Source organism: Bombus pascuorum, chromosome 1 (genome assembly GCF_905332965.1).
Source record: "Bombus pascuorum chromosome 1, iyBomPasc1.1, whole genome shotgun sequence".
NCBI lineage: Eukaryota > Metazoa > Arthropoda > Insecta > Hymenoptera > Apidae > Bombus > Bombus pascuorum.
The window spans coordinates 20,477,085-20,503,937 of NC_083488.1; the positions used below are offsets into that span (position 1 = coordinate 20,477,085).

Here is a 26,853-nt window from a genome sequence, read left to right on the forward strand (position 1 = left end):
TCACAATCGTTCATGGACGAAATACAAAAACTGTTCTCGAGGTTGTAGGAACGCGCAACTTAAGCGTGAATTAGATAAATCGCAGTCTCCTTCAGTCTGGCAAACAAGAAAGTGTACCATTGTATTTTAAGGTAAGTTCTTGCCTTCTTATATATCTTATTAAATATATATGATATAAATAATGATATAAATATAAGTAAATAATTCCAATTATTGTTTCATGTGAATTTTACACAAAATCTCGCCTAGATAATTAATTGTTTTTAAACTGATTCCTGAGCACAAGGTGGTAGGTTAAACGTAACCGAGAAACATTCAGTCTATATACTCAATATATTACATCGATATTTGTATAAAAATAATTCCATCATATCAATAATTATAAAAATATAATTAGTAAAATTAATTCTTAAAATTTGCATTTTTGCAATTTTAAAACACTGTAATTTTAATTATGTGAAAATTGTAATCTTAGTAATTCATTAATATTTTATGTATTATAACTTCAAGATTATTATGTGAATTTATATCTTATATATATAATAATTTCAAAATTAAGACGATTGCGTATGATGTAAATGAGTAAAACATATTATGTCCAAAGCGTTTTACGTATCACTCTTATTTCTTAATACTTTCTATTATGTCTCTAAAGCTTACTAAAAAAAAAATACTACTACTTTCCCTCTGTTTTTTTAACGAGTATGTAATTATACCTTATATTTACCTACTTCCTTAATCACTGTTCCATATCTGATTCTTTTCAAAGTAATATATATGACTTATTGCAGTAGATATATACTCTAAATTACATTCCAACAACAATTTAATATTTATGTATAACAATTTCTTTTCCTTTATCGAGAATTACAATTACTTTTTAAACTAAAAAAACAATTAAGTAAATGGAATAATCATTATTATTCGCTAAGTTTATGGTAACTAATAAATATTAATTAGTATCTAGTAACTATTACCATAATATTTAACTATATACTTAACACAATACATAATTGGTGCACAAAAAACATCAATAAAATTAATATTTATACTTTATACTACTTTTGTCGATTACTTTTTAGTAGGTACTTTTATCAACAACAATTAAGATACATATCGCGTTCGAAATACGTAGTCGGATCATCGAGCAGCCATTACAATGAATCTATCGAATCCTTTGAAACTAAATTATAGAATAAAAGTTTCGATAAAATGAAATAAAATTTCAAACAAATTTTAATTACCTTGAGATATTTGCAGAATGTAAAGTAATTCGTAGAAAGTAACAGCATCGTCGTCAGTAACTCTGGTTTTCGTTGATGCACTCACTTCGAATAAATTACCGTCTAAGAAAACTATGTAGTCCAATTTCATTTTACGTTCGTAAGAAACTATTTTCTACCTTTCGCGGAAGTAAAAGTGCAAGACTATGTCTATGACATAACTTCGTTTTTAAGTATACACAATAAGCAAAAATGCGTGTGCTAAAGAAAAAGTGTCAGAAACAAATAAGATATCCATCGAGTTTCGAAAAATTGAAATGCGTGAATTAAGCATGAAACGAGTTTACTGGAGTGAATGTAAACTAATGAAAATCAAGTAGTGTCGCGTGTACTATGTACACATTTTACTACGCGAATCAGTGCATAAACTCCGTTCAACTTCGTTTACAAATAAATCCTGTTACGTTTCACCCATCTTAACCTCTCTGGTACACGCGTCAACTACAAAAACTATGAGCGTACTAGCGACAATTTTTCGCGTCACAATTTTTTCACTTACGAAAGCACGAAATATCTTTTGTTAATACCTCGAAGGAGAAGAAACTGGACTTTTGATTGATGCGAGCGAAAGCGATAAAACTGCTGCGCGACAATTTTTCGTTTGTGCGCGTAACCTAATGATCGAGAACCACCCAATGCGACCCCATAGTCAAACGTCAACTGAAGTCTATAATACGATATACAAATGCCTTGCTCGCGACGTGGCTGTTAAATGATACCACACAGCGAACGAAATACACAGCATACTAAATCAAATTGTAAATTAAATATTCAATAGAATAAAGAGAAATTTTAGCAAACTCTTAATTGTATCGATATTTGTTAACTTCTTCATTGGCTGAAATATCATATTAGTATTCGCAAGATGATATAACATTTATTAAAGTCTGTCTATTTAAACTATAAGTATATGTAAATAAATACCAGGTAGATAATATGTACTTAAAAATTTGTTTCGTATGTTAAGAAATTGAAATATACGACAATATATGTATAATTAAAATATAAATTAAATTTGGTTCCTCGTCTAAATTTTTAAATTCGACATTAAAATCTGAAAGTTTCGGATAGTTTGGATTAAAAAATTTAAATTACAAATCTTTCAATTAATATTTAAATAAGTAATAAATGATAAGAAAAAGTAAATATTGGTTTCATTCTCACGAAATTCTAAATCTAAGAAATATATAAGGAATACAAAGGTACATATTACAAATCAAAGTTTTAGAAATTTATGTTTCAAAACTTCAAACTTCTAGAATATGGGATTTGATAGTATTTGCTATGGCTGCACAGAGGGACCAACGATATTTTGTATTCAAAGAAAGTCCAGAAATGACAGAAACAAAGAAAACACTTTTATCTTATAAAATAGGTCGCACCTACGACATTCTTGTCAATACCATAAAAATCAAACATTCTTCGAGGATTTAAGATCGAAAAAAATTATATAAGATATTTTACCAAATCTGGGAGAAAATTGCATAAAAACAATTTCCTTGCTATTCCAATATTTATACCGATATCAAATAACAAAACTACAATATGATGGACTTTGTAATAAATAAGTTGAATTTCTACAAAATAAATATCTTTCAGAATGCAAACGGATGAAGTATTTAAATATATGTTTGTATTTTATCAAATTAATTCATCTGCTAATTACTTTTTTCACGTACTGTACATTATTAACGCGCATCCAGCTACATCTTTGATTTCGGTTAATTTACTCGCAATATAAATCGTGTTTCACTACGTCGTTTCTTTTTACATCAGAGTCAATTTGCTACTTAATTTAAAAGAAACCGACTGCATTCATCGAAGTAGAGCTACATAGCAATAATTAAGTGCATTTTTGTATATATGGTATGATATACAGTAGACAATAAAAATATTTGTATATCCCTTCTATCATAATTTATCTATCATAATGTATAAATAGTATTTCGTTAAATCCAACGTCTATTTATTAATTTATCCATTGTATAAGTACATACATATAAAGTTTCTATCATTTAATAATATCTTCATTCAATTACAAAAAGTCAGTATCCAATCAATAACCATAGCAATGCGCATATGCTTTTTATATCAGCTGCAGTCACGTATAGCCGTATATAGAAAATCTTTGAAAAAGATAGCCTTCATACATGAGATCGCGAAAGAGATTATAAATTATAATAAAACGAAATACGAGATGTCAAAAACTAAAATCATACCTAATTGAACGAACTGTGTATAGAAGCTTTCATCGTAAACATCATTTTCGTTTATACCGATTTTAAATCATAATAAATATTATTAAGTAACGTAATAATATAAATATATTATATTCCAATCGATACGATCTCATATGTGCAAGTATTTTGCTTTGACTCTATAAAAATAGATAAATATGAAATAATGGAATGCCCCATGTAAAACTAACAGCGAAACGTAACAATCGGAACAAATTGAAGAAATTAGCAATAATTAGCGAACGTTTTCACAGCGTTCTGCTTATGACAATCTGAATGTCATGCCGATTGAAAATTTAATTACATCGCGACGCAGGCTACTGCAAGCTTTACTTGTGTTTCCATCTAATTATTCAAATCGTATTTGTCCAAACTGTGGCACCGTTCCAACCAATAATATGTACTATCTCATTAATATAATATAATAATTCCACAGGAATTATTGGTCGAATCGAAATGCTACATCAAAAGCTATATCAAGCTTGAAATAAAAAGTTGTTCGTTCTCAACTAGTGTCATTGCATTATATAAATAATAATAATAGAATAGATTTGAGAATATTATTAAATAAAAACTACTTTAGTGCTATGTTTATCTCGATACTTATAAAACACTTATTTTATTAAAAAAGGATTTGTGCGTCTCTCTTTCTCTCTCTCTCTCTCTCTCTCTCTCTCTCTCTCTCTCTCTCTCTCTCTCTCTCTCTCTCTCTCTGCCTAAATACCATAAAATTATTAAATAAGATTTTTCCATGGCATAGTAATTTTACATGCACAAAAATCCCAGTGATTTGAAAGGAACGTTGAATTTTCACGTATACATACACGACGCATCGCTGCGACTTCTCGCACTCGCCTCCTTCATTTTCCTCCCCCAGAACAGCACTTTCGTTATGCTCCAGATCCTCCCTTTGCTCCTCGCCGCTAGCCATACGGAAAATCTAAAGTGGTAATAAGCCAACGCGTTTTGAGTTTCCCAGTCAGTCGGTTCTCGCGTTGGCAAAGACCAGCCGAACGAAGCTGATCTCTTTTATTCCACGGAAAGATGCCACCCGGACATAAACGGAAAAAATGTACAGCTTACAACGAATAGTTGGATACAGGACAGTCATTCTTCTCCTTTACCATGAACGTAAGAAGAACTTTCTTCCTTCGCTCTCACGTGTTTGAAAGATATTTACGCATTTCCATTTAACGCGGCCGAAATCGTGTCATCGATAGAACGTTATTAATTAACATAATTTTCCAATATATAATATTCTAATGTTAATAGATGAATCGCCGAGTGACAAAGTGATTTTTATTATCGTTAGTCGCCTCAAAATATGCGAAAAATTGTAAGACCTCAGTAATAAATTTTATTGATCGATGAAGGATAGCTTCGTACAGTGAAAGTGTTTAGTTGACCATCCTAATTTATAGCATGGACCAGCATATTCACTATCTTTAAGAACTAACTTTAGCATGGGAAGAAATGTCCAAAACTTAGTTCCTCCGTAAAAGTTCGGTCTTCTTGAATGAATACAAAGATCATAGTTCTATTCTTAGGGTTGCAAATTAAGCGTACCTTAGAAAGAGTAGATATTTGAAGCAACGCATTTTTAATTATCGCTCGGGAATATTTATAGACTTGCTTCTCTTTAATAGGATGATCTAATCATAAAATCACAAGCAAGAAATATTTGAAATTACGTTGCTCTCTAGCATCTTTACAGCACAATGACGTTGATTTTTTAAGGCTAAATTGCAACAATAAATTTGATAAAGCTTGCGAATATTTTATTGTTTGCGAACTATCTTATTGTTTGGAAAGCTCAAACTGTTTAATTATCTCCTACCGACCGTTTGCTTTTGTTCAGTCTGGAATTAGTCAGATTTAAATATACCTATTGTCACACTTTCAAACTGGATTTTCTCGGGAACGAAACGTCATATCATAAACTCTTATTGCATATCTTCGCCTTATTTTTTCTCGTAGAATCACTCTACACGCAATTGTATCAATAGTTACGGACCACTCTGTATAAATGAGATGACAAAGCGATCTTCTAAATTCATACAACTACTGATATTGTTTTATACGTCAAATAAAAGTCCTGTGGATTGATTGATGAATAACTAATTATTAATATTTAATATTTAATTTGTTATTTATATATTTATTTAATATTTAATTATTTGATTAAAAAGAAAGATATACATACTACAGCTAATTCTTTAAATAGATAATTTCAATGTATAATTTGCTAACTTCATAAGTACTGTTTTTAGCTACTAATTTGCCATTAATTTGTACTTTTTAATACAAATTCGCATACTGTTGCAACAAATACTGTTACTGTTGAATATTTACGAGCGGCAATATGTAGATTTACCTGAAGATGGATTGAAATACAATAAGGTAAATGACGTAGTAGAAGACGCGCTTCACTTTTCTTTAGTCTCTTGCATTTGACAATTGCCTGCTCATATATTAGAGAAATATCCTGACAGGGATTTTGTTGTTCTTTTATTATTATTATTGTTTATTATACTATTGTTAAATTATTAATTTATTCCCTTCCGTAATTAACTTTTATGTTGGAATTTCAACCTTGGGATAGTATTTTATTGATATTTGTACTTTAAAACTTTACACTTCGTTTTCAATCAAATTTATAATTTACTTAATCAATATTTGTGATAGCAGCTAATCAAATTATAACTATTTGCTAGACAATCAGTTCTACGAACTGTATGGGTACCTTAATAGATTGAATCAGTTTTTAAATTCGATCTGTAATCAACTTTTGTGAATGATAAATTTTATTTTATTTGTTGCAGCTGATTTCGAGATGAACCTCGCATTGATACTACAGCTTTTTGCCCTGCTATTTCTCTCGGATTTAATAGTAACAACCGTGGGCGCGGTTTTCTTCTCATCCTTATTTTCGCTGCCGAAAGTGAAAATTAACTTCCAACCGCCGAAAACTAAACAGAAGCCACATATCATCATTATTCTTGCTGATGACTTGGTATGTACAAATGACAGCAAAGAATCGATATATCGTGTCCGTAAAAAAAGACGTTACAATTAAACAAAGTAACGTTATATCAGATGCGAAGGAAGATATTCTGAAAATAAAACTATAAATATACCAAAGAATTAAGAATTTTGTATCTTTTTAGTTATTAAGAATATTTCTCGCAAAATCCATATCAATTTTTATCGAAATAGAAACTAAAAATATATTTTTATCGTGCCGCTTTAATGATATTCGTAATATTCATCTATTAGTATTAATATTTAATATATATTTAATATAAATTAAATAATATATCATTCAGATGTACTGAAAATAAAAGACAATAATATTCATATCTTCGATTACTTAAAAAATGTTTATTTAAAATCATTGCATAGGGTTGGAACGACGTAAGCTTTCACGGATCGGATCAAATTCCTACGCCGAACATCGACGCCCTTGCATACAATGGTATCATCTTAAATAATCATTACGTTCCGGCATTGTGCACGCCAAGCAGATCCGCTTTGATGACTGGAAAAAACCCGATTCATCTGGGTATGCAACATTCTGTCCTCTATCCATCCGAACCACGAGGGCTTCCTCTAAGTGAGAAACTATTACCGCAGGTAGGTTTCTGAACGAATCACGCAATGTGAGTTTCTTTCGATTTTATCTTCTTAATAAAATATCATTTATTAGGAAGCTTACTAAATACTATGTTCTACTAAATATAATATATTACATAGCTACTTTGCATTAGTACTATTAGCATAACTTATATATTAATATATAATTATATATATTTGCATAGCTTTACATAGCATTGATAGTGACGCAAGTACAAAGATTTCAAAGTTACTTTTATTAAATACGAGATCTACATTATATTTCTATTTCTATCACGTAAAATGGCATATTTATAGTGGCATCAGTTTTGCGTTAGACGGCAGTTACATTAATAAAGCCTGTATTTAGTATTTTCAAAAATATAAATTTTAAGAAGTCTCTTCTGTAAAATTTACATTTCTTAAGTTGTGCCACTATTAATGCCAAGTAACGATATTAATTATATAATATAGTATTATCTATATTAAATAGTATTTATTGGGAAGTTTATTTAAAGTATTTTACAATTCTTCTCACGAATAACTTCTATGTATAATCATAGTAAATTCTTTGTTAATCCATAAAACAAATTTACCATAAAGCAAATATTAAAATATCAGAATCTGCTTGATCAGAATACAATAGAATTATTCAAATAATGCAAGCTAGAATATATTCTTTATTTTTAAATAGAGAAAATTCTCTACTTTGAAATAAAAAAAAAAATTTGACGTAACTGCTGGCAATTCACCGAAAAATACAGTCATGCTTATTCGAAATATTTACAATAATTCTTTATATTAATCGTAACTATTCTTCTAAATTACTTTTCCGCAAATGTACTTTAATAACTTAGCATTGCCTATGGTCTCGAGTGTACCAAATTATCAGAATTCGTAAATTCATTAGTAAAAATATATTTAATTATATCGTAATTTCGATTAAGTATTCATATGTTTTTTGTAATAAGAAAATCTTACTCTAATCAAATCACTGGATTAAATTACCGGAATTAATTATAAGAAACTATTTGCTATGATTTTCTCCGCGTTATCCATATCATAGAAAATACGTAAGTATCTCGGAAACTATAAATGGTATAAAAAAGATTTGAAACAAATGTTGTACGATTTCGAGGGGTACATACCGTGCCGATATGTACTTTATCTTGAAATGCCCTATGAAGATCACAGTTACATTTTTAAGTGAGAATTATGTATATGTTGTTATATGATGTACGTTCATATATATTTTTATTCCATATTCTTGTAGACGACATGAAAACATTTTTAAAACTCTAAGCGAATCATTAATTTAAGTTTAATGCATTAAACTACGATTTGGACAAAAACTTATTATATTTTTCGTACAAATGTTCCTTTCAGTATTTACAGGAGATAGGCTATAAAACACACGCTGTGGGAAAATGGCATTTAGGATATTTCAAAAAACAATATACTCCGACGTATCGTGGATTTGACTCACACTTTGGATATTGGAACGGTCTTGAGGATTATTACACTCATATCGCGCAAGAACCGGTAAATATTTTGAAAGTTAACTTCGTGATAACTTGTCATCTCTAAAACTTTATTTTCCTAAATATGAAACGTTAGAATATAAAACCTATATGAATCAGTTTTGTATAAGAAAAATTTCCTCAGGATCCACTATATAAAGAGTTCAGAGGCTTCGATATGAGGCGAAATCTAACAGTGGCATGGGACACTGCAGGAAAATACGCTACCGATCTGTTCACAAACGAAGCTGTACGACTGATTAACGAACACAATACTGAATGTCCAATGTTTCTATACCTAGCTCACTTAGCTGTCCATAAGGGCAATGAAAATCAACTACTACGAGCACCGGACGAAGAAATCGCCAAATTTTCATACATTCGCGACCCGGAAAGAAGAATCCAAGCAGGTAAGCGTTAGTCTTTTTCTTGACAAATTATCTACTTCAATTATACCTTAACACTTTGAGGACGATATGCTCTGACAAACATCTAGCCAGAATTCCGTGTATTTTTGGAAAGGTTTCAAAAGGTCGATGGGAAAGTTCATTCCGATTTACGTTTCGATTCGATATACATTTATTGAATTATATAGGTTTTTTTATATATAGGTATTTTATTCCACGATCTTTCTCTATCTTTCACGCAACTTGAATATTCCATGCTTGCAGAACCTCTCAGATTTTTTGGCGAAAAACTTTTCAATATGATCTTTCATGTCGACCAAATTCCTTAAAAATCGGAACGAACTTTCCAAATAGCATTTAACAAGTGTAATATCTTATTAAGAATCAACGATCATATTTAAAGATACTTCTAGTAACGTTTCTTAGCGTGATATGCTTGAAAACAACTTCACCGATGAAGAGGTACTAAGCAAAATGTATTATTTTATTAAACTCCTTAAAAATCGGAACGAACTTTCCGAGCAGCCAATGTTATATCTAATATACAGTGCTGGACAAAAGTATTGGCACAGCATGATTGTTATGATAGAAATGCTTATAACTACTAAACAAATTGATTTAAACAAAAAACTTTTTGACGTATTTATTTATTATCTATTCTAGTTTATTACATAACAAGAGCAACAATATAAATAAAATAATACGCAAAATAATAACAAAAATATATTTTTTGAACATTTTATGGGTGGACAAAACTATTGGCACAGTAGAATATTTACGCTTATAACTAATTACATAATAAACTTCTAATATTTTGTTGGCAGTCCTTTTCTTTTAAGGACTTCCTTTAATCTTCTGGGCATCGAGTGGACTAATTTTTTAGTGAATTCAGGTACAATATTGCTCCATTCCTGCAGAAGAACTTTCTTCAGTTCAGACTTGCTTGTGATATTATGTTTCCTAATTCTTTTTTCCAATTCGTTCCACACGTGCTCAATGGGATTCATATCGGGACTTTGAGGTGGTGTGTTTAATGTGTGGGCAGTATTATATATTATCCACTGACGAACAATATATTATCCACTGACGAACATAAAACGCTTTAAAAGTGAAGAAAATCTAGAGAATCAAATTAGGAGTGGTCGCCCTTCTAAGGTAACAATTCGAGAAAAAAGGAAAATCGTAAATATTGTAAAGAAGGATCCAAAAACTAATTCGACTGAAATTGCTTCGATGTTAAAAGCTGAGTGTGAAAAAGAAGTAAGTACCAAAACTGTACGTAGGGTATTGAAGGATGCCGGTTATTCTGCCCGTGCAGCACGAAGAAAGCCCTACATCAGTAAAATAAACCAAAAGAAAAGAGTGGAATTCGCGAAAGAGTTTGTTACGAAAGATACTGATTTTTGGGAAAAGATCATGTTTTCAGATGAAAGTAAGTTTAATATTTTTAAATCTGACGGCAGAATATTAGTATGGCGAAAACCCAACACAGAGATGGACGAACTGAATCTGCAAGCCACCATGAAACATGGGGGTGGTGGTTTAATGGTGTGGGGATGTATGGCATCATCGGGTGTAGGAGAACTTATATTCATTGATGAGATAATGGATAAATATGTATATTTAAATATACTCAAGCAAAATCTTTTGAAAAGTACTCAAAAATTAAACCTCCCCAGGGATTTCTATTTTCAGCAGGATCGAGATCCTAAACATATGGCGTATATTGTTCGTCAGTGGATAATATATAATACTGCCCACACATTAAACACACCACCTCAAAGTCCCGATATGAATCCCATTGAGCACGTGTGGAACGAATTGGAAAAAAGAATTAGGAAACATAATATCACAAGCAAGTCTGAACTGAAGAAAGTTCTTCTGCAGGAATGGAGCAATATTGTACCTGAATTCACTAAAAAATTAGTCCACTCGATGCCCAGAAGATTAAAGGAAGTCCTTAAAAGAAAAGGACTGCCAACAAAATATTAGAAGTTTATTATGTAATTAGTTATAAGCGTAAATATTCTACTGTGCCAATAGTTTTGTCCACCCATAAAATGTTCAAAAAATATATTTTTGTTATTATTTTGCGTATTATTTTATTTATATTGTTGCTCTTGTTATGTAATAAACTAGAATAGATAATAAATAAATACGTCAAAAAGTTTTTTGTTTAAATCAATTTGTTTAGTAGTTATAAGCATTTCTATCATAACAATCATGCTGTGCCAATACTTTTGTCCAGCACTGTATATATGTCGGAGACAGAAAGACAACGGGGCCCCCCGTTGGAATTATTTGGAAAAGCCTCAATACTGTAGCATTTACGAAATAACCCAGACACAGTCATTCGAAACTGGAGACAATGAGCTTAGGCTCGAGGCGACAACCGGTCGCCGAGCGTAGCCACGGTCACGGGATGAACGTTCCACCTAACAGAGAAGTGCCAATATTATGAGACACACGTTGTGTTAACAATCAAACCCCGAGCAGGAACAATGTCGCAGCTACGCGGGTCTGCCTAGCAACGGCGGCTGCAATCTTGTTGGTATCCCCGGCCAATATTCAACAAAACGAACGCGATCGTAAGGAGAGGAAAGTTTTCATCATTCTTTTATTCTTGCGATCTCCTTGGAGAGTTACACATCGTCTTTAAGTGCAGTATATGTACCGAGCGTCACAGCGAACGTTGCTTTTGTGCTTCAAAGTATATTCTGAGTTTAACAAGGAGTTAGCCCGTGGACCGTGGATTCCTCATATCGAATCTAAGGTCATTGTCATTAGCGTCTAGTTACCGCGGCTACTTGTCGATTTGTACTATCTATATCTGTGATAATAAACGCTATCTCAATTGTACAACAACGATGAGCAACCCAGGCGAAGATTCGTTACACGCCCCTAATCCAAGCCTTAACGTTAACCCGACATATATATATAACGGTTTCGTATTATTCAAGCATGTTTTGTAGCATCCACTGCTTTCTTCTTACTGTTTTATTTAACGGTAGTTAACATTTTTAGAGGATACTCTCATCGCCAACAGTTGAAAAATGAAAGACGCGAATTCGCGTCGCACATGCGCAAGGTATTAACTTTATATCGTTTTTCAACATTTTGAAATAACAGCGTTCACAACGTACCTCCAGACCGCGGATCTGCTCTTTTAAACAATTCAGAATAGCGATCGTAATGTAAACAGATATTTAGCACTCCACAATTAAAATATCAATTTACTCCCTTATCAAATTCTACGTTTTTCTAAGTAAAGAAACAATTTCCGTCGATAACAATAAAATGTACTTTCGAAGTTTCTGTATGCGTGTTAAAAGAACAAAACATGGAAATAATATTCTGATATCGCGCTGAGTTCAGATATTATAATTTATACCTGTACTTACAGCCGTTGTATCGAAATTGGACCAAAGCGTCGGCGATGTGATGGACGCACTGCGAAGTCGCGGCATGTTGGAAAATAGCATAGTAATCTTCATGAGCGACAACGGTGCACCAACCAACGGTATACTGAGCAATCAAGGCAGCAATTACCCTCTTCGTGGCGTAAATATATTCTACATAGAACGACTGTACGTTCGTCTGGAACAGCTGAAACTTTGAGAATTTTTCAGATAAAGAACAGTCCATGGGAAGGTGGAACGAGAGGAGTCGCAGCTATCTGGAGTCCCCTGATTAGAAAATCTAAAAGAGTGTCGAATCAAATGATGTTCATGTCCGATTGGCTACCTACGCTTCTATCTGCAGCAGGTTAATAGAATAATGTTAAAAGTATTAAAATCATTCTACGATACTAGAAATTCGCGTTCCACTAAATTCTCATTTCTCGCAAAATTTTCAAAACAAGTGTAAGACAAATTATTAAAAGGATCAAGATTTCGCTATGAGTCACTTTACGTCCATGTTTCTATAGAAATATTTTACCATATTGATATTGTTATATATTACGGTAAAATTACTAAAAACGTTAACAAAGACTAGATTAATTGAAACGTTTGCGAAATCAGATTGACACACGGTAAAGTTTATTTTATTCAAAACTCGTGTAACCTTTAGGAGTGGACAGGATACAACTCGGAAACATCGATGGATTCGATCTCTGGCCATCCTTAGTGTCGGACAAAATCAGTCCCAGATCCGAAATAGTGATCAACATCGATGACCTCGCTGATTATGTTGCTATTAGACGAGGCGATTTTAAATATATCATCGGCCGGACTGAAACTGGTATCGCCTGGCTTGGGGCAAGTGGAGACCCATCCGAGGGCGTTTCCCCTCGATACGATCCTTACAATGTGTTGTACAGCAAAACTGGTGTCGCTATTTCTGGTATTATTACCGCTAAACAAGCGATGGAACTAAACGAAAAGAAAAAAGAAAACATAAAAATCATGTACGATACTTCCTCAAAAACCAATTTTCAAGAGGAGATACTTACCAGCGAGGACATTATCAAAATGCGAAAGAAAGCACAGATAAAGTGTAACGTTACAGAGAGAGATAAGGTCAGTGTCGTACGAACAAAGATCCTATTTGAAATTACATATGTTACGTATAAGTTTTCTACGCTATTTTATTTCTATTTTCACTGGTAAAAATATCTTATAATAAGTTTTATAACCGTCTTGTGTTGCAAACCGCTAAAAAATTTGTCTACAATTTTATTACAGATCCCTTGCGAGCCAATGATAGCACCATGTCTCTTTAATATAAAACAAGATCCTTGCGAAATGGTGAATCTTGCTGAGAGAAATCCTGTGATTTTAGCTATATTTCAAACGATTCTTATTAGGCACAGATTAACCATGATACCTCCTAGTAATTTGGATGGAGATCCTAGATCGGATCCATCGCTTTGGAATAACACCTGGACCAGTTGGGCCGAACCTAATCCATTAATGCTCGCTTATACGAATATTAAGCAGCCTGAATATTACACCGATCGAACGATCGCAGTAATGTCTATCATTTGTTGTTTTTTCCTCATTGGAGCAATCATTGCTTTTAATTCTAAGAGAACTAATTCGAACAACTTGCGGAATCCTGAATATCAGAATTATCATGAAGGAGTCACTTGTACTATAGATAACAGCGAAGTAACATTTTCTAGTGTTGTACCAGATACAAGACGAAATGATACGCCTAGACACGAAGATATAAATTGACATCTTCGAACGAGATACACGAGCGCTAAACCTCTTTTAATTACCGTAAAAATTTATTATACTCGTCGTACTCTTTTACAAAGATATTAATAATGTTCTATTTGAATTGTTAATTGTTCTATCGAATAGTTAAACTACATACGATACTTGTTCATTTAGAAATTCATGAAATGTATTGAATGAAAGCGTGTACAGAAGTTTCACGGTTTTTATCTCGTGTCATCTCGTTCTTTACTTTCCTATAGAAAATGTGATCCATACGATATACAGAAGTATTATATCGTTAATAGGATGACAACGATAAAATACAAATTCCAGGTTTAAAGGTACCGCTTGTTCAGTAAGTTTGTTGTACTTTGAGAAAAATTCATCGAATAATTCGCAACATTTGTAAATAGTCGACAATCTTAATTAATGCTTACGAAATATTCATACTGATTAAAAACAAAAATTACACCTAGATTATATCACTTCTAACAGAATTAAACACACGCGCACGTGTGTTCATTTAACTAAGATCTGTCACATGAATGATCAACAATAAAAACACTTTTATGAATAAATACTTCAGTTTCATAATTTATTTATTCACCGACGCTTTCTTGTTTCTGTACAAAATTTCGTGGAAATAGAAAGTTCGAATCATCGCATTTAAAAAGCAACAAATACGGCACTTCCATTTGCGATCGATATCTAGATTTCGATGATCTTGTGTTTTGCTACCATTTTATTTCAATTTGCTATCAATTTCATCTATACCGTTTACGTCAATAAACGGTTGGCAAATCACAGAGAATTTGCATAAAACGCATTTTGAACAAAACAGTTTGCAAAAACTATAAAGAGTAACCATCGGAACAAATATTCTTCCATCAGATATCAGAACTCGATACCCAAGAAACATCTTATACTATTAACAATTTCATAGCTAATAAAATAACTGAAATATACAGTTTTTCTTCAAGGCAATGTTTCGTTATAATATATCTAAACACAAAAGCTATACAACGATTATAATACAGTTTAGTCATGCTCTCACACTCTCTTTTCCTCTGAAGAGATGGAGCAACCTTTTCGTTTTAAAAGCTTCAGGAGAAGTTCCTTTAGAAGCACGACGCGATTAATGTTCCAACGCTCAGAATTGTCACATTAAAAATACAGACACCTTTGCATCCTTGAATCACAGGAATACGTGCGTCACATCTTTAATCGCGTTTATCTCGTTCGATCTAGTCTAATTACAGGAATAGCCCCGGCAGTTGGCACTTGGCAGGAATGTATCCAGAAGGCAAGGATGGTGTTCACTTCACCGTCATTAATATTCCATCACATGTGCACCACCTTTGGCGTGCTACAATTACGTTGACATCGTGTTAATATTAATTATCTTATGATAAACATTTCTTGGATATACAAATTTCGAAAAAGAAACAGTAATGCATTGTCTCGCGATTCTAAATATTTTCTTAAATTTATAAATCAAAGTATAAAATGAAAGGAACGGATGAAAGAAAAAAATTTCATTTAACATTGAGATTAAGCATCCAAATATTTTATAGAATTAGAAACGATTAGTTAAAAGGTCAATGACTGTTATTATCTCTTTTTATTAATCAAAACTAATCTATAGTGATATAATTAGAAAACTACCTTTTTCCCCACAGCCAATTCAGCAAAACACTCGACTGACTTTGAACATCCCTAGCTGTAAGCAGAAAATTAGAAGATTTGTAGCCAACGCTTTAAAAATACCTTGAAACTTCTATAAAAATCTTACAAAACATTTTCCTAAAATTTTATATCCTGTTAAATTTGTCTTCAAACTAATCAAATGTTCTGCTACATCACTTTTATGATAATGATTAAGATTAAAAAAAAAAGCTTAAAATATAATGAAAAACAAAACACGTACAAAGCCAAAGAGAGTCCTACGTACTATTGCTTAATACTCTGGAAGATGAAAACTGGAAATGTTAAATATGCCTGAGGATACATACAGAGTGTATAATTTGCATTGACGAGCCGGGCAGCTGCTTCTGGGGGCAAGGTACTTAGAACGTCTTTGTGCGCTAGCAAAGACATTTGCTGTGTGTGCCTTAATTCTCGCTCATCCCTCAATCGCACGTCTTTTGCGTGGCTCACCGTTTGCAGCTGCGACAGCCTAAAGGGAAAACTAGCTTGTACAATGAAATAAGGAGCTTACTATACTACTCACAAACACATCTTAACATATTTCCGCCGAGGAAAATATAAAGTTAATTCTCTCCTTACGAATGAAGCGCTCAGAAACGAATTTACCACTGCATTCACACATTTAAAGCTCTTATAAGTAGCTTATGTCTTTACAACCAGCTGATCCATGAATTTATTAAACTGAACCCATTAAAGTTCAATTTCTATGTTTTCTTTTCTTTTGTTCAATCTAGAGATGCTATACAGGGTGTCTCCGAAATCATACTATAAGCGATTAGGTGGTGATTTTACATGCAAAAATAGATCAGAAAAAGAAAAGAATATCACTTTTTTATTTAAAGCTCCGTTTTCGAAAAAATTAAGTTTAAAAGCCCATCAGGTATCCTGCATTAGCTGGAAATTTCGAATTATGAAACTTTTGTTTCTGCTCGTGTCTGTATTATTAAACATGGACAATGTCACGATTTGCTAAGCTTTCAAACACACTTCTCTTGAAAATGAAGCGTTAAATGAAAAAATGTTATTCCTTCCTTTCGGCTTATTTTTGCACGTAAAATCACCACCCGACCGCTTGTACTATAATTTCGAAGGCATCCTGTATATAATTCAAGAAAAGAGATTTGAAAAAAATTTTGCTTATCAAACCTTTGAATCTTTAATTTGCTGGACGTAACAGGAGCTCCAAAAAATTGACGCTCATTAGTTTCTTGAAACGCACTCATATTTAATTGAAAACATTTGTCTTGTTCAGATTAATTGCTGCAGAGCTTCACACAACATGAACAGATCATACAGGGCTACAGAGGAAAGGATGAATCAACTTGGAAAGCTTGTTTCCAGATCTGCTACGCGCTAAGCAAACTTAGGGGCTAAACAAATGTATAATCCTTTAATTAACACAAAATTAAAAACTCTTTCTATTGAATTATGATATCTTATTTAATAGAAACTATCAGCTAAACGAATGAAAAATATTACAGAGGATAATACGCTAGAATCAAACGTGTAATTATTTTTCTTGACACTAAAAAGTATTATTTTAAAATAATAATTCTTCGACGAGATGTTTGAATTGAAATTTATAAAAGTCCTTCAATAATAATACATTTTTTCTTTGTGAATAAAAAAGAATCAAAATAAACCATGCCTGAAGACCACTTCTATTTAAAAACATAGAGATATATTATATGTATTAAGTTGCCCCAAAAGTTTCTTTCGTTTTATAAGGAAATAATAGATGCACAATATTCTATTGTCTTATATTATTTTATTGAATTACGTATGATCTATTTTGTTCCATTGGAACTATAAAACGAAAGAAAGAAACTTTTGAGACAACCTAATATATTACCTCATATAAAGTTAAATATTAATGCCTCAACTATTCCAAAAAGGAATGTGTATAACACTATATAGCGACTATACTAAATAATGATAGATATCAATGAATTATGTACTATATATACAATTTAATTAAGATAAAAGAATATAATACATACTTCAGGGCAAGAGTTTCCTTGTCTTCTCCAATTGGAGTATCAATAGCCTCTTTCGCTATCTCGACTGGTCCCTCAGACTTTGACGGTGAAGGATGTTCCACGATTGGTTCCACAGTGCTAGAAGATGACGCCTCCTTTTTTGGGCTGAGGTCGGAGCTCGCTGAACTACCCATCTTCCTCAGCTCTTCGTTCACTCTGATTGCGTTAGAGAGGCGTAATTGCAATGTGTCACGTTCTTCGAGTAACTGCATCAATTCGTGCGTCAATTCCTCACATCTGACGTCCCTTTGATGAAGCATATATAACGCAAGATCTAGTTCTTGCGAAGTCGACGCTTTGTTTTCTTCGTCAGAAGCTTCTACGCTTCGAACTGCAGAAGTATCAGTCGCAGGAACGTCTTTCGTTAAAACATTTCGAATTAATTCATATTCCTTCACTTTCTCTTCTAAAAGTGTCTTCAATGAATTTATTTCCGTTTCTCTGGCCGCTAAAGTATTTTTGAGCTCGGTAAGTTGTTTTCTTGCTTCATCGTATGATGCTAAAACTTCCTCTATACGTTCCTCTTTCTCATGAATTTGAATTTTCAAATTGTGAAGCTCCGCATCTTTGGTGATACTCAATTCGGCCAACCTACGTTCTTTCTCTGCCAGGTCGGAGCTAACTCGAATCAATTCTTCGTCCTTCTGGTGCAATTCGTTTTTCATTGTCTGCTCTATCGTAGAAAATTCTTTCAGTTGCTTCTTCAGATTTTCAATGTCCGTATCCCTCAATCGTAGTTCGTTTAAAATATTTTGATTTTCCTTGACTAATCTTTGCTTTATTTCGTCGATCTCCATTTCTTTCTCTCTCAGTTTCTTCTCCAAGAATTCATGAGCCTCCAAACGAACCTGTTCTTTCTCGATACTAAGTTTTTGTATAGCTTCTTTAGTTGTTTCCGAGAGCCTCTCAAATTCTTGCAAACGAGAAGCTTCTTTCTGCAATCCAACAATTGTTGATTTCAAATGTTGAATTTCCTGTTCCTTACCGTATAATTCAGTAGTCAATCTCTGCACCATTTCACGCAATTCAAATTCATCTGATTGAGGCTCCATGCTGGCTTGAAGAGACAACTGAGAGTCTTTCTCAGCTATGACATACTTTAGTTCGTTAATTTCCTGTTCCTTGGCATACAACTCATTCTGAAGCCTAACAATTTGTTCTTGATCTTGAACCGATCTTCGATCTTTGGAATGAAGACTTGCCTCTTCTTTGGAAACAAATTCTTGATTTTGTATCTCTATTCGTTGTTTCAAAGCGTCAATTTGTTTTTCCTTATCTTCGGCTCTTATAGTAGCTACTTCCAAAGCAGATTCCAACTCAGCCTTTTCATTATACAGGCAATTGATTCTTTGTTGCATTTCTTGAATTATGCTGGGATATGTATTTTCATTTAGAATGTATTTCAAATGCTCAATCTCTTCTTCCTTCCTTTCCAATTCAACCTGCATATTATCTATCGTACGCTGTAAATTTTGTTCGTTATTACCCATTTTAAAAACTGGTAAACCATCTATAGTATTAGAAGAGCTCGGTTGATGTTGACTCTGCTGTACAGTAGTTAATAATCTATCAATCTCCATTTGTTTCTCATTTAACGTTTGACTGCTCTTCTCTAATAGAGATACCTTCTCATTCAAACTATGATGAGTTTCTTCTAATGTCTTACGAGTGGCTTCTAATTCCAAATTTAAAATGTCTATTTGTTCTGTTTTCCTTAAGAGCTCATTTTTCAAATCTTCTACGTTTTGTACCTCTGTACGAAGTTTATCAATTTCAATTTTATTGTTATCTAAAACTATCTTCTGCTCTGTGGTTTCCTGAATATGATGCTGCAAAATCGACTCTTTCTCCATCAAAGTTAACGTCGTACTTTGAACTTCTTGCTCTAAAGTCTGAATACGTAATATGTATTCATTTACACTGACTGATGCTGCTTCAGATTCATTCAAACGCTTATTCAGTTCTTCAATCGTTTCTGTATATCTTTGATTATCCAACGACAATTTTTGAACTCTTGCCTTGCTTTCAGATAACTCTAGTTGTTTCTCGGTCAACTGGTCAGTTATTGATATTAAATTAACCTGAATAGATTCTAGATTTGACTCCTTTTCCATCAAATTTTGCTTTAAAAGCTCCAGTTCTTGTTGCAGAATACGAAACTGAGAAATATTACTCTGTTTTTCAAGTGAATGCTCACTTATAACTTTCTCTAACGTCGATAGTCTTTCATTAAGATTTTGTATCTGTTTTTCTTTTTCCTCAATTTCTATTGCATGTTTTTGTACTAACTCTTGAGTAGCTTGACTGACAGTAGCACTGACAGTTTCCATACTCTGTTGCTGAATACATTCATTTTCTTTGTCACTAAGAGATTTTTTCAGAATTTCCAGCTGTTGTTTCTTTTCATTGAGCTCCTGATTCAGACCCTGTATAGTGTCCTGTAATTTTAACTTTGCACCTTCATTGTCTGTATACTGTTTTTGAAGTTCCTGCTTCAAGTCCGCCACTTCTTGTATTCTGATATTCAAAAGATCGATCACTTCCACCATCGACGCATTCATAGAAGATAATTGTTTCTCTGAAGATGTCATTAAAGCGGTTAGCTTTTCTTCTGCAGATGCTTTTTCTTGTAGAACGTCCTGTAATCTTTTCTGTAGTTCGATAGCATTTGATTCGGAGATTTCGATTTGTTGACGCAAATCGGCTATTTCCATTTCCAATTTACTAGTTTTTTCAAATGCTTCCTCCTTCAAAAAATCAGTATTTTGTCTCATGGCCGTAACTTGATCATTGGCATCCATCAAACTCTGTTCATACTGCTTCCTCAATAAATCATATTCTTCTCTAGATTTGCTTAACATTCCCTGCAATTCCGAAATTCTTTTATTTAAATCGTCTACGATCTGGATAGATTCATTTTCTTCCGCAGTTCGTTTTGATTCTAAAGCAGATAATTTCATCTTTAACTCTTCTAAGAAATGTTGAAGTTGCTCATTTTCAGTTGCAAGCGCCTCCATCTCATCCTTAAGATCGTCGATCTCATCTTTATATGTTTTACACAAATTTTCGTAATCTGCTTCCTGAACAGATCGCTTTTCTCGAGAGCGTTCCTGTATAACTGGCTTAGACTCTTCGTTCAAAGAAATGTTTTCATTTTTAGAAATGTCATTTCCGTCTAACTTAACTGCACTTTCCTGTAGTCGTTTGTCAAGAACCTCGACTTTATCAGATAATTCCTTATTTTGAATACGTAATACTTCCATATCCATGTCCTGTCTTTCTTTCATTTCCATATACCTTTCATTCGCAGAAACTACCACATCTAAACGTTTTATCAAAGCCTCTTTCTCAGCAACAGTATTTTTCTGTTCTTCTTTAAGCTCTACTAAGGTCTTTTCCAATTTACTAATCTGAGACTTCAATTCTTCCTCTATTGCAGAATCTAATTCATAAAAATCACTTGCTGACTTCTGTATTTTTATCTGTTGTTGGAGACTCTCCAGCTGTACCTTATACTCTTTCAATTTTTTTATCAGTTTTGCATTCCTCAATTGAGTAGCCTTACTTTCTTCCGTCATCTTCTCCTTCTCCTTCTCTAAATCTTTGATCTGATCCTGTAGATCATCTATTTTGGCTTGTAACTGCATTTCCTTGCTTGGAATCAATGTAGTAGTGAGATGCTGTTCATCAATTAACTGAGCATCATCCACATTCCATCCCCAGGTTTCCTCGTCGAGTTTTTCCATTGATCCAGCATCCCATGCTGCTTCCACATCCAAGGAAACCTCCTGCTGAATTTCCTCTGTTGTAACTTTTGTGGTCTTCGGTTCTGTCTGTTGTCCAACAGTAATTTCCTCTAATGGAGTAGATTCTTTCGACATATCCATGATGGTGGGTGTTTTATCGGACTGTTTATACACCTCTTCCAGAGCTTGAGTAAGGTTTACAACTGGTTCTGTAGCTTCATCTCCCTCATGCATAATTTTCTCAATCTTCATCTGCAAGTGTCGTTCAACGTTCATAGAGTCCTTCAACTCCTTCATGGACCTAGACAAATCATTCACTTGCAGTTGCAACAAATCTCTCTCCTTGGTAAGAATTGATACACGATTTTCCAACTCTGTTATCAATTCAAGATCGGTAGAATTTTTCAGTTCTGCCTCTAAATTATTTATTTGTAATTTGCACGAGTCTAAAAGGACTTTTTGTTGGTTTTTATCTTCAACAGTTTTGTTTAATTCTTCCTTCGTGGAGATTAAAGTCATGTTTAATTTCTCTATCTGATTATCTTTAGCTAACAATGAATCCTTGAACTTATTTTCAATATCATTTTGCTGTTCCATCATTTGCGTACTAAGATTATGTAACTCTGCATTCAGTGAATCAATCTGATTTTCTTTTTCAGTCAGTACTTCTTTTAGCTTTTCCACATTTGCCTCTGCAGCATGTAATTGTTTCTGTGAAGCTTCTAATTCTTCAACACGTTGACTATAATTTTGAGATATCTGTGTCCTCTCTTCAATCATCAATTTCTGCAGATGATTAATCTCTTGAGTTAGATTAGAGCACTGTGCTTCCTTTTCGTTTAATAAAGTCTGCAACCTTCTCACTTCTTTGTTAATCAAAAGATCGGAATTGGAAGCAGATGACATACCAAAGATTTTAGAAGCATCAAATAATTGGGGAGCATTATTCTGAGGAGTACTGTCAAGAACGGGTGACTCTTTCTTTGATTTCTCTATAGATTCTGTATTCAAATTTCTATACGCATCTAACTCCATCTTTAATTCCTCTATTTTCTTTTCACTGGATTCTTTATTGACTTTAAGAGACTCAATTTCTTGTTCCAAACTGTGTCTAGTATCTTGCAACAATTTTTCTGCCATTTCTCTCTGTGCTTCCATTGATTTAAGAGAATCTATTTGAAAGCTCAATTGTTGTTCTAGTTCATCAGTGCGTTTCTGAACAATTTGCATTTTTTGTTGCATGTTTAATAATTCTGTTTCTCGTATTTTGCATTCTTTGGTTAAATCAGAATTTAATAGATCAGCACCTTCCAATCTTTCTATGTTCTGTTTATTGTCTTCTAATATCTGCTCTGTTCTAACTATCTTTTCTTCCAAAGTGGCATTTCTAGATTGCTGTTCTTCAACTTTCCCTATCAATTCTTTATTTTCTCTCAATGTTTCCTCCAATTTTGCTTTCACCTCCTCGTGATTTGCTATCAATGAATTATACTGGAACAAAAGATCATTGTATGGATCTTCCAATGATCTATTTCTCATACTAGTTTGATTCATCAAATCGTTGAATCTAAGAGATTCTCTCATCTGAACAAAGTTACCAATGGAATTAGCTAATTCATTATCCAAATTCTCAATTTCAGCTTCTCGTTCTTGTAATTTTGCTTCCAATGCTTGCACCAAAGTCTGGCATTGTTCACAATGACTACAATGTTGGACTCCAGTCATTTTTGTATCATCCTCAGTAACTTCTTCTTCCAAAGTTTGAGTAGTTTCCGTTGATGTGTTAATAACTGCTTTCTCCATCTGCTCGATCAACAATCTGCGTTCTTCCGACTCCTTTTCAACAATTTCCAGTTTTTCATTAATATGCGCCTGCTTTGACAGTAATAGCCCATTTTGAGCCTTAAGGTCATTAATTAATGCAAGCTGGTCAACATACTCTGCTTCCATAACTTGCATTCGTACACTAAGCTCTCTAGCTTTCTCCTTTATGTCCTCTAGCTCCAATTGTTTACGTTCATTTTCTTGAATAACCTGCTGTTTATAAGATTCATATTCCGATATTATATTCTGTTTGCTTTCTCTTTCTGTTGCAAGTTCTGCTGTAGAAGATTCAATATCTTTACGTAATTTCACAATTTCCTCTTCCATTTCTGTAAGTTGTTGCATAAGGAGAGGCATCTTCTCCTTTGAATTAGTCAAATCATTTGTTAATCTTTCGATATTTTTGGAAGCTTCTGTGGACTCATTTCTAGCTTGTATTAGTTTCTCTTCTAAATCGGCTATTCTATTATCCTTTTCGCGTATTGCAATCTCCACATCCTGAATTTGCTTGTTTTTAGCTTCTTTTTCATCTTTTTCGGTCGTCCACTTCTCTTCGAGCTCGGTAACCCTACTCTCAAGCTCTTGACATACCGCTGTCTTCTTCTTTAGATTAGCGGCAATTTTTTTCATCTTTTCTAGCTGCATTTGTATCTTGTCGTCCGAATCCTTTAACTTTTGCTCCAAATCAGCAACTTTAGCTTCTAAAGCAAGTTTAGTTTCTTCAGTTATATTATGACCAACTAATCTTTCCTTTTCTTCTAATTCACCTTTCAAGATTTCACATTCTTGCATCTTGGCATTCAATTCTTCAATTACATTTTCAAGTCTCTGGTTTTGCATTTGGGTATCTTCAGTATGCTTCACTTTTAATTGTTCTATTTGTTTATACGCGCTTCTTAATTCTGCTTGCACATCATTCACAAACCCTGTATTATTATCTATAATGCTCTGTAATTCCCAAACTTGCCTTTCAGCTTCACCTTTTTCATTCTTAGCTTCCACAATTTGTACTTCTAGATGATCTTTCATTGTAATTAAATCAACAAATTCTCGTTGCTTCTCGACTAATTGATTTTGAATATCGTAATTTTGCTGAGACAGATTTTTTACTTTTTCCAATAAATTACTATTTTCTTTCGTGGTTGCATTGATATTACACTCTAGTTCATCAAGGATCATATCCTTATCTTTCAATTGCTCTACCAAAGCATCATAATCTTTCATAGGCTTTGATTCCTTTACTTTGTTATTCAATTCGACAATGTCTTTTCTCAAAGAATGTACTTCTTCTTCTTTACTTTTCACTAGATTACTAAGATTTGCTACTTCGTTAGATATCGACGTTAGCAATGAATCTTTGTCTTGGATTAACATTTTATAGTTATTAAGTTCATCCTGTAAACTATCTATCATAATCATTTTATTTTGTAATTCCGCATTTTTAGCTTGTAACTCTTGATTTTTGTCTTCAACAATTGCTTTAAAATTAGCAATTTCATTATCCTTTTCAGAGATAGCTGCAATCTGCTCCTGATGCTTTAATTCAAATGTCGTCGTTGTACTATGCAATTGTTGTTGCAGTGAAATAATTTCTGCATCTTTCTTTTCCTTTTCATCTAGTAATATTTTGTATTCATTTTGCAAAATTTTGAATCCCTCTTCGATGGAAGCTTTTCCTGCTTCTAGTTTCTCCATCTTTTCTTGCATTTCATTGCACTTATATTTCCATTCTTCTAAAGTATCAAACATTTCTTTTAATTCATTTTCCAAGATTTCTACTTTCTTTCCAGACTTTTCACATTCCATAATCTGTTTACCTTTTTCCTCTAATTCTTCTTCCTTGTTTGCAAGTTTTATTTTCATTTCTTCAATTAGGCCTGTTTGTTCTGTGATTAAACTTTTGCATTTTTCTATCTCATGTTCTAAGGAAGCAACAATCATGAATTCTGTTTGTTGAGATAGGGCATCATCGGATTGTGGAGTTTCAAATACTTCCTGACCCGATTTCTGTAAACCAGTGCTATCTTGAACAGCATCTTGTTTTTCTTGATTTAGTTTTTCTAATTTTTCAATAAGTTCTAACTTCTCATTATCAGGATCATCTTGCAACATTTGATTCATTTTTAGATGTAATTTTTCTTTTTCTAGCATCACTTCAGTTAAATTATCTTTCAACTTTTGATTAAAGCTTTTAAGTTCTGACACCTTTGTAACTACTTCTTCATTTTCTTTCAATAATTCTTCTATCTTGGTTCTCAAATCATTGATTTGAAGATCCTGAGTCGTTTCATGCCACTGATCTAATGAATTACGTAATTCTTTTACCTCTTTTTGTAAAAGACTTTTTTCTTCCATTAATATATCAACTTGTGCTTTAAAATCAATTTCTCTAATTGATATCTCAGAAGCTTCAGATAATTTTGTTTCAATTTGAGAATCATCATCCAATTTGACAATCGTAGACAATACTTCAATTTGTTTCTGCAATTTACTATTCTCTTCAATAAGATTTGTTATTTGAACTCTAAGGTTAGATAATTCTACAGACTTATTATCATTTTCTTGTAATAAAGTATCAACTTTTAATTTCAAATCAACGTTTGATTTAGATTCTACATGTTCTAGTTGTTCCTCAAGTTTTGTAAGTTTAATTACAAGTTCGCTATTTTCTTGTGTGAGAAGCTCGATTTTTGTTATACTTTCGTTGTGCTCTGGAATCCGTTCAAAAGATTCTGTCGAACCCGTATCAGAAGATCCTTTCTCTTCCACTCTGCTTAACTTCATTGTTAAATCTGTGTTTTCTTGGGTTAATTGATCAATCTTCTTTAATAATTCATTTTTATCCGGGTCATTTATAGATTCTGTAGATTCAGCATGGAAATTTTCTTTTTCTTGAAGTTTATTTAATTTAAGGGTTAAATTACTATTTTTCTGTGTCAAATCTTCGACTTTTTTCAATAAATCGGTCTTGTCTAATTCTTGTACAGTTTCGAACGACTCTGTTGACCCAGTGTCAGATGTTCCTTTTTCCTCGAGTTTTGATATTCTATTATATAACTCGGCATTTTCTTGTGTTAATGTTGCCACTTGTTTGATCAATTCTGTATGATTAGCTTCCATTGAAGATTCTAATTTACTTTCATTTTGCAATCTGTGCATAGCTTCTAATTGCTCTTCAAGATCAACCACTTTCATTTCTGCAGTTACTCTAAGATTTTCGGATTCTGCATTTTCTGCCTCTAGAGACGAAATTTCCCGCTTCGCCATATGGAGCTCTAAAGTGAAAATCAAATACTCATTATGGAATAATCAA

The 26,853-nt window shown here is 32.9% G+C and overlaps 3 protein-coding genes across 7 annotated transcripts in view; 1 reads left to right on the forward strand and 2 right to left on the reverse strand.

Annotated features, from left to right (window-relative positions):
- LOC132907538 (gamma-aminobutyric acid receptor alpha-like) overlaps nt 1-1,764 on the reverse strand; it is a 90,306-nt gene extending 88,542 nt beyond the window's left edge. The window contains exon 1 of the mRNA XM_060960734.1: nt 1,245-1,764. Within this exon, the coding sequence (XP_060816717.1) occupies nt 1,245-1,374 (130 nt within the window). The 5' untranslated portion in view covers nt 1,375-1,764. The remainder of the gene's footprint in view (nt 1-1,244) is intronic.
- Nucleotides 1-14,804, forward strand: LOC132907528 (arylsulfatase B-like). Of its 2 annotated transcripts, none has more exons than XM_060960722.1 (9): nt 1-131; nt 6,343-6,533; nt 6,923-7,153; nt 8,519-8,674; nt 8,798-9,062; nt 12,463-12,620; nt 12,689-12,824; nt 13,131-13,579; nt 13,745-14,804. In XM_060960722.1, exons 2-9 carry the CDS (start codon nt 6,354-6,356, stop codon nt 14,237-14,239), a joined length of 2,070 nt encoding a protein of 689 aa, XP_060816705.1. In that variant the 5' UTR covers nt 1-131; nt 6,343-6,353; the 3' UTR covers nt 14,240-14,804. The 2 variants fall into 2 exon arrangements, with proteins under 2 accessions (XP_060816705.1, XP_060816696.1); XM_060960713.1 differs by lacking the exon at nt 1-131 and adding an exon at nt 4,421-4,651.
- Nucleotides 14,799-26,853, reverse strand: part of LOC132907507 (golgin subfamily B member 1-like) — a 16,700-nt gene continuing 4,645 nt past the window's right edge. For 3 of the 4 annotated variants that reach the window (XM_060960695.1, XM_060960686.1, XM_060960682.1), the window contains 4 exons: nt 17,932-26,815; nt 16,237-16,400; nt 15,890-15,944; nt 14,799-15,590 (listed from right to left, as the gene is read on the reverse strand). In XM_060960695.1, the coding sequence (XP_060816678.1) occupies nt 15,566-15,590; nt 15,890-15,944; nt 16,237-16,400; nt 17,932-26,815 (9,128 nt within the window). In that variant the 3' untranslated portion in view covers nt 14,799-15,565. The remainder of the gene's footprint in view (nt 15,591-15,889; nt 15,945-16,236; nt 16,401-17,931; nt 26,816-26,853) is intronic. The other variant, XR_009658199.1, reaches the window with a different exon arrangement.

Bases quoted from the DNA above. Each gene is read 5' to 3' on its own strand.
- LOC132907528 (XM_060960713.1), top strand. From the start codon at position 4,591: ATGTACAGCTTACAACGAATAGTTGGATACAGGACAGTCATTCTTCTC. The intron at 7,154-8,518 runs GTAGGTTTCTGA...TGTTCCTTTCAG, and splicing joins GTGAGAAACTATTACCGCAG to TATTTACAGGAGATAGGCTA. The intron at 12,825-13,130 runs GTTAATAGAATA...TGTAACCTTTAG, and splicing joins TACGCTTCTATCTGCAGCAG to GAGTGGACAGGATACAACTC.